Here is a 13,370-nt window from a genome sequence, read left to right as displayed (position 1 = left end):
CCAGGTTAAATTTGAATTTCAGATGAACAGTGAATAATATTTTTTTTAGTATAAGTATGTCCCAAATATGAAATTCATGAAATTCAAATTTAATTTAACTGCACATTCTATATTTTTATTTGCCAAATTTGGCAACCCTACCTACTTATAAGCTTCCAGCGGATTCAGCTAGGTTTGGCCTATATCCTCTACAATCCTTTAAATATTTAAAGATAGGGATTCTGATCATCTGTATATTCTTATCATTTCCTTATTCTACACATCATATTTTTGTTGCTATACCATAAGGTAACATACACTTTTGGCAGCCACATCATGATTGTATCTCTGACCATTGAAAACCTCTAAATCCTTCCTAAATATGCTGCCTCTAAATCAGCGGTTCTCAACCTGTGGTCGCGACCCCTTTGGCAGTCGGGTTGTTCTAAGACCATCGTGCATATCAGATATTCACATTAGGATTCATAACAGTAGCAAAATTACAGTTATGAAGTAGCAAGGAAAATAATTTTATGGTTGGGGGTCACAACACGAGGAACTGTTTTAAAGGGCCAGAAGGTTGAGAACCACTGCATTTCTACCCATTCCAATTTTAGAAAGTTAGTTTGGAACCTAGCTGCAGAATGTGGCATTTTTCACTATCCTGTTTCACCTTCTTAGATTCCTTCCATTGCTCCAGTCTGTTGCGTCCTTTTAGATTCTGACTCTGAATTCATGAGCCTTCCCAGATTGTATCCTTGGTGAATCTGATTATCAGATTGTCAAAGTTCCCTCCAGTCAATGGTGAACATATTGGATCAATGGTGAGGACAGAGCCCTATGGTCCCCCATTAAATACCTCCATCTAATGTGACCTTGACCTATTAAGTATCTCTCTTAAACACAGGTCAATCTATCCACCAATTACAACCGTACAGACTATTAGTTCCCACCAGCACAATGTCTCTTTGCCTTGTGACATCTCACAAGGATTTCATAAAAGATAACGTCAGTGCCTCACAGAAAGACCATGCGCCTGCAGTAGCTCCCTGGTTTGCTGGCCCAGCAACCCTAACATAGTGAGCAATGACCCCTGCCTCTTCTCTAGGGGTTAAAGGGTGATCCTTTTAATAACCGACCTCAGATGTCAGCCTGGCACCCTCCAACTCACCAGAAGTTGGTAGAATCCACCATCTGTCCTAGTGAAAATGCAGACTGCACCTGCCCCCTGTACCTTCGCACCCTGAAAGATTGCTCCCAGAAGCCCAGCAATCTCACCCAGACATTTTCCTAGTGCTGGGAATAGAATTCCTCAGGGTCTGGAGATCTGACTCTGCTGTTCAGAACTGCCCCCATCAGCTCCTCTTCCCCTGCCCGCAAGGAGCTGGGCCAAGCTCTAGGCTGGGGAGCCTTACTCGCATCAGAAGGTAAGCCTGCAGAGCCACATGGCTAAGAGCCTGGCTTTCTACCCACACCTTCAATGTGCCTCCGGCATTGCCAGGCTCTGGGGAGGCTCTGAGGAGTGTAATGAAGGGACGGTCCCCTCCCCTCAAAGGGCTCACAGGCTAGAACAGGGGTAAGATGAAAACAAGTTGAACCTCCGTATCTAAAGAGGTAAGGACAAAAGCAGTGGGAGTCAAGGAGGGAATGACTCATCCTTCCTCAGAAGTGGGGAAGGCTTCCCAGGGGAGGTGACATTTGGGCTGGGCCCTGAAGGTTGAGAGAAGTGCCAGATGGAGCAGAGGGGAGCAGGCATTCCAGCACAGGGTAACCACATGGGCAAAGGCACAAAGGAGTGAGAATGCTTGTCTGGGAACACATGACCAAGACCGAGGGGTTGGATGTTGGTTGCAGGATGAGGTGCATCAAGGAATGAAGCGGCACGATAGCACAGGGCAAAACATGAAGGGGCCTTGCAGGCTGTACTGAGGGCAGTGCCAGGTATTCCTCCATCCTGCCTCCCGTTATAGTTGTTTTCCATTTGTTCTATCCATATGCATTGAGTTCCACTTGCTCAGGCACTTTGCTGGCACTAGGAGCAGAAAACTAAACTGTCCCCAGCCTGGGAGAGCCAGGCCCGTGAAATCATAGTGACAACAGTGAGTGGCAAGAGCTCTGGGAGGGCAGCACCTTCCAGAGGGCTGAGGGAAGGCTTCCAGAAGGTGGTGATGCCTACGAGCAGTAACTTTAAGAACATGTAGGAGTCAGGGGAAGTGTCCCAGGGAAAGGGAGAGACAAGAAAGATGGGGAATCTGTTGGAAGGGGCTTGGAGGCTAGATCAAAAGGCAGGTTGTGTCACAAATTTCAGCCAAAGTGACTGGAGGTCACTAGAGACTGTTAATCAGAGCATGACACCTGATTTGCTCCTGGACTGATCTCCCAGGTTGCTGATGCAGGATGGATGGAGAGGGCGGGGGGGGGGGGGGGGGCGGGCCAGGACACTCAGGCCAAAGTGGACCAGAGTAAGGGGCTTGGATTGAGATGGTAATGGGAGGGAAGGAAGTGGATAAATGTGAGCAGTGTTGAAAAGAGAGGATGAGGGGCCAAACTTGATGATAGGTGAGCTGCAGTGGGCCAGGACAGTGGTGGTCTCCAAGCTCTATACATGCCCCTGGTTCAGGTGAGCAACATTTGGAGGTGTCACCCATGAACTAAGCACAGTGGCCAAGGCAGGGGCGCGGGGAGCAGAGTTCCCAGAGCTCTGCATGGGGGCTGGAGAGTAGGTGATGCTTATGGATACCCCAGGAGAAGCCTTGGTGGAGTGGGGAGCCGAGGTGGGATAGGGACAGGCAGGATGCCTACAGGGTTTGGGGTGGAGAGAGGTTAAAAGAACATTTTCGGTCTGTAAACGCCCAAGAGCCCTCCTCTCCTGAAGAGTCTGGATGATGCTCCCAGACACAGGAGGGGATCAGAGGTTCAGAGAGGGGTAGTGATGTTCTCAGGGTCACTCAGCAAGGAGTGGAGGAGCCTGGCCGGGAACCCAGGGACTTGGGACTTTAGAAGATAGACATATAAAGGAGTTTATGTTCTCATAACCACTTTCACTCTGTCCCCTTTAGAGCTTCCATGCCTCTCACAGTCCCCCTCTCGCTTCTCTGCCTTCCAATCTCTGCGTCTCTGAATGTCCCCCATCCCCATCACACTGAGGCCAGGAAGGGGAGTGTGTGTTAGCGGTTGTGTTTCAGGGAAGGTCCATCCAGGATGTCCAGATATGCCCAGTCTCTTCTTCTCTTCCCACCTCCCTCCACTCTTCCCCTCCCTGGCATCCCACTCCCTGAGAAGGAGGCCTCCCTGTTGCTTAGCAACTAGCAGAGCCTTGGAGAAAGGAAATGGAAATAGCTCAGAAGGTGCCTCCCTCTGTTAAGATAGGTCCTTGGTGTGTATGTGTGTGTGTGCGCGCGCATACTTGTGTGTGCCCACGCAAATGCATGCATATGCTCTACCTTGGGCCTAGTGTGGAGCCAGGACTTCTTACCTCCCAAGACGGGCTGGCTCCCATGTCACCCCGAGCCTGTAGGAGGATGTGGCTGCCTGGAAAGCTAATGTCAGTGCCACTTTGGTCACTTCCGCAGAAGCAGTGTTTCCAGAACAAAGGAGGGTTATAATCTGGATCAGGCCCCCAGCTGGCCTGCTGGTTTTGGAGCAGTTAGCCCAATCTAAGTGGGGACTGAAAACTGCATCTGCGGTGGGAGTGCCCCTAAGCCTGGAGAAGGCTCTGTCTTCCCATCTCTGCAGGGCTGCCCTGGGAGGTGGGAGCACATGTGGTCTGTGATTCCCACCAGCCAGAGCCAGGACAATGAGTGTTTTGGGGAGAAGGAGATTTAAACTGACCCTGAAGGAAAAACAAGAATAAAACTAACAAATTTTCCCAGGCACTAATTTGATTGCCTGGGGAGATGCAAGCAGGTGGGCAGGCAAAAAGGCTAGGCGGACAGGCCCAGGCATTGGTCCAAGGCAGAGAGGATTGCCCTGGTGGTTATAGGTCCCTGGAAATGATTCTATTCCAAGCCAACGCCCCTTAGAAACGATCTATAGTCCCGCCTGCGTTCACCCATCTTACAGTGTCCGAACCCCCCTCCTGCTCTGAGGTGTGACCCAAAGGTGCAGACTTGCTGTCCACCCCCCTCCGCAGTCTGAGGGGAAGCGGATTAGAGCCATGAGTGGGCCTTTAAATCTTCAGGATTAACCCGCGCGGAGAGGAGCTTAGCAGGTGGCCGAGAAGTGACCATCTCGCCTCGTGTCTGTGTCTCCCATAGGGCCGCGGCCAGCAGCTCCGGGGCCAGCCGCTATGTCCTCCACCGTGAACAACGGGGCGGCCAGCATGCCGTCCCCGCCCGATGCTGCGAACGGCTTCCCGCAGCCGGGCGCCTCCTCCGGGAACTGGCCGCGGACCGAGGAGGAGATGCGCGCCGCCGAGCCAGGGCTGGTAAAGCGCGCGCACCGCGAGATCCTGGACCACGAGCGCAAGCGGCGCGTGGAGCTCAAGTGCATGGAGCTGCAGGAGATGATGGAGGAGCAGGGGTGAGCGTGCCGCTGGGCCCAAGGCCGGGAGCCTGCGGGCTGCGGGGCAGGGCCAGCGGGTGGGCGCGGGGCGGGGTGGAGGGCGGAGCTAGGCAAGTGTGGGGACCCTGGAGCCCAGTCAGGCAAGGGACCAAGGGAAGGGAGTCTGAAACAGGAGTGGAACCATTGCAAACCCAACAGAACTTTTTATTCATTTACTTGTTCATTCAACCAATAAGCTGTCTTGAACACCCACTCTATGTCCAGCTCAGATTCACAGAAGCCAAGGAGACACAACTCATGCCTTTGAAAAACATCCAGTCCAGTCCAGTGGGGGAGAGAGGCATGTAAACATGCCTCAGTTTCCCCTTCTATAAAATCGGTGGCTTGAGCGCCTAGACGCTGCCAAGCACATGCTGCAGCCAGACAAGAAAGCACAATTGACCCTTATTCTGTGCGAGGGCTTCCTGTGGCTTCAGCAAAGGAATGCTGCCGGCAGCCACACCTGGAAGCTTGGTTTCATCCTCTCTAGGTGAGAACCAGTCATGGGGCACATAAGTGTGCTGGGCACTGTGCTGAGCCATGCTGGGACCCAGAGTTGGATCGGAATTATTTCCTCAAAGTCTCTCCCCATCTCAAAAGGGAAACAAGCATGTTAACAACCAACTCCATCACAAACAGATTAGAATCATGGGACAGGACAGGACAGGACAGGACAGGACATGAGAGGGCCAGGTTCTTCAGGAGCTCAGAGGAGAGGTTTTGAGAGGAGAAGACATTCGAATGGGCCTTGAAGGATGAGTAGGAGTTTGTCCAGCTGAGAAGGAGGAGTTGTGAGGGACCTCCCTGGCAAGTCTGGTGAAGGCAGCCCTCCACATGAGGCTGAAGACAAAAAAAAGCAAAAAAACCCACAAACAAACCTAGGAGCAAAGCCTGCCCGTTTGTGCAGCTCCAAGGAAAGCTACTAGTCCCAAAGCTCCCTTCTGCGTCTGTCCTGAGTGCTTCGAAAGGAGTGAGCTGGCTGTGGAGAGAGACAAAGTTGGGAGCAGGGCCTGTCCATCAGATATGCACTATCGGTGAGCTGAGAAATCAGAAATGCCAGTGGGTGGGATTGGGCCTGGAGCCACATGGGGACAGACAGCCTGTATACCGCAGTCCTTCCAAACCATACTTCTGTCTGTCCATCCAGTCCTCTTGGACTCCTCAAGAGGCAGCCAAGACACGGCACACTGTCCCCGTGGAGCCCAGGAAGACACTGAGGCTCAAACAGAGAGAGCCTCCAGTGGAAGGCCATCAGGAAGGCCATCAGAAAGGCAGGCCCGGGTCCAGGGCCTCCTGCAGGGTTTATAAGGAAAAAACGTGGGCACGGGGACTTGGTGTTCACCTCCAGCTGGGGACCAGGTTGAGGGATGGGAGAGGTAGGGTCTCTTCAGAGAGTGATGGATGGAAGGCTACTGAAAACAGACCAAAAGGAGGCCTCTGCTGGCAGCTGAAAACAGGTTCCATGAGCTGTGGATGCGGGCAGAAGAAAGGAGGTCCCCGGGGGAAGGTTGAGTAGGGAATAGGATGGCGTTTCCTTCTGCAGAGAGAGCCCCAGGACCTTAAACCTGCAAACCCTGCTGAGGGGAAGGAGTGAAGGGAGCATGGCTGTGGGTAGGGAACAGAAGGGATGACTTCTTTCAGGGAACCCTAAGGCACATTCCTCAGGAAGCTCCTCTCCCTCCCCACCCCTCTTTCCCCTGGCTGAACCTCGTCCTCCTCTGAGAGCCCAGCCCCTCGATGCACTTGGGAGAAGTTTTACCAGGGGAAGGCAGCCTTTGATGGAAGGGGATGACATTTGGCCATGTCATTGCTGTCAGTCCCTAGGCATTAAGGACCTGTACCTCTCTGGGAAGCACCCACTAGGTCTCCAGATGCTCAGTCAGGGCCCCTTCCTCCCACCCAATCTTTACTGCAGGTGGTCCTTAGACTGGAGTCTCCAACAAAGGTAGCTCTCCAGTCACCATCCCCCTCCCTTCCCATCTCTTAGTTGCAGCCTGGTGGGTGAAGGCCACAGCCACTCTGAAACCCAACAATCCAGGCTTTTAGCCCAAGCCTGTGACCTTGGGCAAGCCCCAATTACTTGCCTTCCAGAATTGTTCTGAGGGTCCTGTGGACTAAGGCATGACAGGGCTCCTCTGCCCCAAGTCAGTCCCCAGCAAGTGCTCCACAAACACTAGGGACCCTTGCCCTGTTATCAAAGCTAGTCATTAATATCCATTTCTAGAAACATTGGTTCATTCGCGTTTATTTACCAGGTTCTCAGGCATTTGACAAATATTCCCACTAGTCACAGGAACACGCATTCTTTGGCCTCATTAAAAAGCAATCCCTTCCTTAATATTGATGGATGGTCGGCTAATTCACTGGTGATTGATGCTGCATTTGGAAACACCTTCCAGGGTAGCCTCTGTGTGCAGCCTGCAATCACCATGGGGGTGGGGACAGAGCCCACAGCCTGTGCAATGTGATGTTCTCACCCCCACCACAAACATCTCCCACCCACCCTACCGAGGTCCCCTCCTGTGAGGACACAATGGCAATGGTGGTGGTGGCAAGGTGGCCTAGTTGGGCGTGGAGCTTTGAGCCCTCCCCTCTCCCTTGTTCTGTTTCCTCTTTTATAACATGGGCATAGTGAGGCCATCCACCCCCTCAGAGCTACAGTGGAAATCAAATTAATGACAAAGAAAGGGATTATCTAGGAGCCCTAGGTCTGGGCAAGGACATTTTCCACTCTAGGGAAATCTTTTAAAATACAGTGTTTCCTCATCCCACCCCAGCCCCAGAGGGCAACCCAGGAAGTCCCCAAAGCAGGAACAAATTTGGCATGTCCTTCCCGTACCATGGAGTGGGGACGAGGGACACAGACATCATTGACTTTTAGTCTGAGGGTTTGGCCAATGCTAGCCAGGCCTCCTGTGTGGCCTGAAGTTGGCAGATGCTGCCACTTCCACAAAGAGTGAATGGTTTGGGTACCAGCCTCCCTTCCATGTCAGCCTTTGCCTCCTGGAAATGCAGAGTGAAGAGGTCCAGGTGGCTCCTGACCTGGGACCTTGCTGATCTGGCAGGGGCCTGGAGTAGAAAATGACGGAGAGCCTGGGATAGCTAGACCCTCTGTTCCCATCACTCTGGAACAAAAATCCCAATCACTATGATTTATTGAGCACCTACCATGTGATGGGCAAAGGACTGTATATGCATCATCTCTCTTAATCCTTATGATAACCGTGAAAGGCAGGTTACTATCTCATGTCACAGATGTAAGGGCTAAGGCTAAGAGAGGTGTATGAACTTGTCCAAGGTCACAAAGCTAGGCAACTTGGGGGGGGGGGGTGCCAGGACTCAAAAATAGGACTGCCTGGCTCTCCTGCCTCACCCATTAATCACTGTCCCACATAGCCTCGGCTGAGAGGCTTGACCTCAAGAGATACGAGGAGAGAGGAGAATAGGAGATGATGGTCACACTCACACTTGAGACCTGTTTGCCCAATAACGGGCAGCAGCTGTCACAGAGGAGCAGTGAGAGAGGGTGAAGACTGACTCCAGGGTGTAGGAGTGAGGATAAGGAGTAGAGAATTCTGGCCTTTGATCCCTAGCCTGAGATCTGGTTCAGGGAGGGAGGAAGGGAGAAGGGAGAAGAAAAGTGAGAACTTCCATTCAAGGCACAGATTTCATCCACCCCACCCCACCACCCACACAGAGAGAGACAATGGATCTAGCACTGGGATCCCCAGCAAGCCACTTGGCAGCCTTGATCCTGCAGAGATGGGGATGCTGGGAGAACCTCCCAAGGTTATTGTGAGGATCAGATGTCCCTGAGGCTCGGGAAGCAGAAAAAGCCATGGATTCTCACTTCTCCCTGAAATGTGTCCAGAGTGAATGTAGTTGGGATGTGGGAGGGGGCCTGCCCTGGGGGTGGGTGAGGGCCAGGGGAGGAGCATAGCCTCACCTAGCTGGTCTCCCCACCTCTGGGAACAAATCTTCCTTTCATTTATTTGTTTGCCTGGCTGGTTGTTTGTTTAGTTGGTTGTTGGCTGCTTTGGTACAAAGCGGGCAGGCCTTGAGCTTCCTCAGCGTTGAAAGCCTTGCTTGGACAGATCAGCCCAAGCTGGAAAGTGCTCTTTTGACAGGGCTTGGGGAGGGGCAGGGGAGGACACAGGCAGGAAGAGAGCAGTCATCACCCTCCCTGCACCCCTGCAGGTACTCTGAGGAGGAAACCCGGCAGAAGGTCAGGACTTTCCGGCAGATGCTGATGGAGAAGGAGGGAATGCTCACGAGGGAGGACCGGCCTGGAGGCCACATGTGAGTGCCACCTGTGTGGGGTCAGGGGAAGGGAGGGTGCAGGCTCAGACAGCAGCTGGGTGCCAGAGGGGCCTTTCCAAATGCTCCTTCTGAGAGTTGGGGGTCTGCAAGGAAGAGAAGAGAGACATGAACTCTGTCCACTGGAAGCTCCAGCCTGGCCCAGGCACAAGGCAGGGCACCAGGGCATCACTGGGACCTGCCCCTGCTCCCTGGGTTCTATCTATGGCCCAAGAGTGGGAGAGGCAGCCCAGATCTCAGGTCAGGGAATTATAGGCTGCAAATCAGGAAACCTGATAAATGTTCTGACCCCAAGCACTGTCATAGGTTGACAGTGGGACCCCAAGGTAATCCCTGTGCCCCAACTCTTACCACCCATACAGTGGCCTCCAGAGTAAACATGTACTCTCGAAAGCAAGACTCAACACACCAAATGCCATTGTTAGCGTGGCCAAAGTCTTGTCAGAGAAAGAGGGCATGAGCTGGTGTGTGTGTGTGTGTGTGTGTGTGTGTGTGTGTGTGTGTGTGTGTGACATCTCTGCACCTGTCATAGGGCAGGAGACACCTATCACAGGACTGGTGGGTTATAGGCCCCCAGGAGGGCTTTGGATAAACAGGGAAGTTATAGAGAGGGCAACTTTGTCTCATTTAGAGAAGAACTGGGAACTACTCAAACTGTACAGAATGGAGCAGTCTGCCATAGGAGGACGGGACGGCCTGTCCCAGAGTGTCCAGGCATGTCTGGATAGCCAGATGCCTGGCAGGCAGTGTGCACTGGGTGTCACTGAATTCACTCTGATCGATCTTCCCCTTGCAAAGCCTCAGTGTCCCTGCCCCGTTGTGGCATTCCCTGCTTCTTACCTCACTTAAACCTCCCCTCTCTGGCCTGGGTAGGAGTGAAAGCAGAGTCAGAGCAGCCTCAGGCTTCTGGGGGGTTCACGGGTGACGTGGGGGGCCAGGCCCAGTTGGCCTCTCCCTCTTCCTCTCTAGTGGGAATAGGAGATGCCGCCACTAACTTCTTCTCTCCAGCCCCCCGGAACTCCCAGCAGCCCTCCACAGCTCCTGTGCCTTCCCCCTCATGCCAGCCAGTTCCCTACAAAGCAAGGCCAGCCCTTCTCTTCCTCTCTCAAACCTCCTGGTAAACCAGATCCTCCTGCTGCTGCCTGCACCACCTCCAAACCCAATAGGGCCTGGCTTTCGGACTGGTGCCCCCTCAAATCACCCAGGACTCCTCTGGAATTCATCTGCCCTTTCCCCTCCGATCCAGTGTGAGGGTGTGAGGCCTTCTCTGGACTCTACCTGGCACCTTCCCTGGGCCCTTCCAGCTCAGGCCTGCCCTTTTCCCCTCCCCTGGGCTCTTTCTTCTTAATCTAGTTATTGTCCTTCCTCAATTCTGCTTTCTCCTCCAGCTACCAGCCCACATTTTTCTCTCCTTTCTCAATCAAAAATTTTTAAAATATATTTTTATTGATTTCAGAGAGGAAGGGAGAGGGAGAGAGAAATAGGAACATCAATGATAAGAGATAATTATTGGTTGGTTGCCTCCTGCACACTCCCTACTGGGGATTGAGCCCACAACCCAGGCATGTTCCCTTCCCCAGAATTGAACCAGGGACCCTTCGGTCCGTAGGCCGACGCTCTATCCACTGAGCCAAACCAGCTAGGGCTCAATCAAATTTTTCTGGAGTGTGTGGCATGCACTGCCTCCACTTCCTTAAGCCATGAAGATGTGGTGACTTGCTCAGGCTATGGCCTCTACCATGCTGTGGGCCTGACCTCCCTGGCAGTTGTGTTTCCACCATAATGCTTCCCCTTCTGAAAACCTACTTTCCCCCCTGGCTTCCAGTATGCAGTTCTCTGGGAATTCCTCCTGGCCCTCTGATGGCTTCTGCTGTCTCCCTTATTCCTGCCCACTTCCTAGAGGTTGGTGCCCCTCCCCCCAAGGTTCTGTCACGCCCTCAGGTCTCTTCCTTCCTTCTGCCTTCCCTCTTCTCCTGGGGGAATCTTATCCCTTCTACAGCTGAATGCTCTCCTGTTAGTGGATGATTCCCAGGTCTTTTCCAGGAGTCTTGATCTTATCTTTCCTTAAGTGAACGAACAAGTGAATGATGCATTAAGAACTGGGACGCACTGAGAAATATGCCATGGGAGTGTTGCAATGTCTCCACCATCAAAAGAAATGTCCTTGAGGATCTGTGCTGCATGCCTAACTCTGAGCTAGTGCAACGAGGAGGGAGGAGAGGAGGGGGAAGACGTGCCTCCTGCTCTCTGGGTGGGAACACAAACCTGAAACCTGAAACCAGGAATTACTGGCAGCTCCTGACAACGTGGCCACTTGAACCTTTCAGCCCTGTGCATGTTCAGTTGGAAAACTGAGGGGGACAGGCTAGGGTTGTCAGTCAGGAAAGGGTCCTTGGAAGACTTGACAGTCAGGGAGAGCTCCTGGTCTGGAGGCAGAAGACAAGGCAGACTTGGCAGGATCCTGGGACCCCACTGGCACATGAACTCCATGAAGGTAGGATCTTTATCAGTTTTGTTTACTGCTATATCCCTGGTGCCTAGAACAAGGCAGCTCGCCCATCTTCCCTGAAGCCTCAGTTTCCTCCTTTACACAGGAAAGGGGTTCGACCAGAAGGCTTCTTTTAGTTCAGGCAGCCAGTATGGTGTGAAAATGTCACTCCAAAAAGTGACTATAGCCAACTGAGGATTGCTGATGGTGCGCCCTAGATAACTCAAGGGCTGGGAGGAGCTGTTTGTGGTGCTGAACCCAAGGCCGGAGGCACAGAGATGAGACTGGTCCTGTATATGTCTTATTGTAGGCCTTCAGTTCTTAGCTCAGAGTGTGGGGTAGTGGAGGGAGAGTGCAGGCTCTGGTGTCAGACACTCCACCTGTCCAAACCTTTAAGTTCAATGTTAACCGCCTGGGCTATGGATTCCTGCTCCACCACACCCCAGCTGTGCAACTTGAACAGGTCCCTAACTTCTCTGGGCTTCCACCTCTTTACTTATAAAATGGAGATATTAGTACCTGCCTCATAGGACTGTTGAGGGAATTAAATGAGACAATGAATGTAAATGTGAAGAATAGTCACTAGCACACAGCAGACATGTATCACTGCTAGATGGCCAGCACCACTATCTTAATCAGCTCAGGCTACTATACAAAAATACCAGAGATTGGGTGGCTTTGTTGTATAACAACAAAAACTTGTTTCTCACAGTTCTGAAGGCTGGAAGTCTGAGATCATGGTCAGGTTCAGGTGAGAAATGTGTTCTGGGTTGTAGACTGCGACCTTCTTATATCCTCACGTATCAAAAAAGAAAGCTAGCTCTCTTGTCTCTTCTTATAGGGGCACTAGTCCCATTCATAAGCCCTCACCCTCATGACCCAATTACCTCCCAAAGGCCCTGCCTCCTAATACCATCACATTGGGATTACAGTTTCAACATATGAATTTGGAGGGGGCACAACATTCAATCCATAACATCCACGATCCCCATGATCACAGGGAAGCCTGGCAATGGCGAGTGTTAGATTGACCTTAACTTAGTCCCCTCTGCCTGAGTTTCTCCACCCTCTCTGCCAACTGTGAGATTCTCTCAGGGATTTATAAAACCCTCTGACCACCCAGCAGTTTGTGCTCATGCCTCTGGCTTCCTGACCCTGATACCCCACACGCACTCATAGGTGGGTAATTTGAGATGTGTAGAAATTCAATGCCCTCTCAGAGTAAGATGACAAAGAAGAGCCAGCTGAAGGGTTTCCACCGTGTGTGTGTGTCTGTCTGTCTGTCTGATTTTAACTGTCTACGAACTGTAAGAGCCCATGACAACTCCCACTCAGGAAAGGGTCTCAACAAAGACAGAGTCACTCCCAGAGCTTTTTATCCCCAGGGATCATCAGTCTTCCTTAAGTTGATTGACTGGTTTGAGTGACAGTCTCTTGGGGCAGTCCCACCTCAACCAACACTCCACCTGTCTACCCTCCACACTGGATACCAGAACATCACACTGCTGCAGTATCTGGATGCGATCCCATAGATGGCGGGAGCCAGTGGAAGGTGTGATGTGGTCAGACAGGTGCGTGGAGACTTTACCCTTTGAAAGAGGATCAGATGGATGAAACTGTGGAGAGAACAGTGGAGCAGCTGGGGGAGAGGTGATGGAGAGAAACAGTGAGGTCTCAGAGACCTGGAGACTTTTGTCTTTGGAAATGATTGGTGTGGGGAGTCCTATTTTGCCCCCAAAACCTTCTGTAGGTTTCTCATCATCCATGCAATCAAGTCTGGACTCCTTGGCCTGGCATTCAAGGCCTCCACACACTAGACCCAGCCTGGTCTCCCACTCTCAGCATCACACAGCAGCCGGCCTGACCTGCTGGCAATTCTCAGCTATGCCCTGTATGTTCTCACTCCCATATCTTTTCTCATTCTGGGCCCTCAGCCTCAAACACCCTAGCCTTTTCTGCACAGACTCAAAACACCCCATCATCCAAGGCTGCCTCTAAAAACCACTTTGCCCAAATTGCCAGGATAAAAGTAAAACCTTCTCTT

General features: G+C 52.1%; 1 protein-coding gene across 3 annotated transcripts in view; it reads left to right on the top strand.

Annotated features, from left to right (window-relative positions):
* Window positions 1–13,370, top strand: part of SRRM3 (serine/arginine repetitive matrix 3) — a 60,350-nt gene that overhangs the window by 16,293 nt on the left and 30,687 nt on the right. For all 3 annotated transcript variants that reach the window (XM_036309002.1, XM_036309000.1, XM_036309001.1), the window contains exons 2-3: window positions 4,236–4,500; window positions 8,719–8,820. In XM_036309002.1, coding sequence (XP_036164895.1) covers window positions 4,236–4,500; window positions 8,719–8,820 — 367 coding nt within the window. The remainder of the gene's footprint in view (window positions 1–4,235; window positions 4,501–8,718; window positions 8,821–13,370) is intronic.

The sequence above is a fragment of the Myotis myotis genome, unplaced genomic scaffold, assembly GCF_014108235.1.
Source record: "Myotis myotis isolate mMyoMyo1 unplaced genomic scaffold, mMyoMyo1.p scaffold_m19_p_5, whole genome shotgun sequence".
Classification (NCBI taxonomy): domain Eukaryota; kingdom Metazoa; phylum Chordata; class Mammalia; order Chiroptera; family Vespertilionidae; genus Myotis; species Myotis myotis.
The sequence above is the reverse complement of the archived record's forward strand: the minus strand, read 5'-3'. Positions and strand labels throughout refer to the sequence as shown.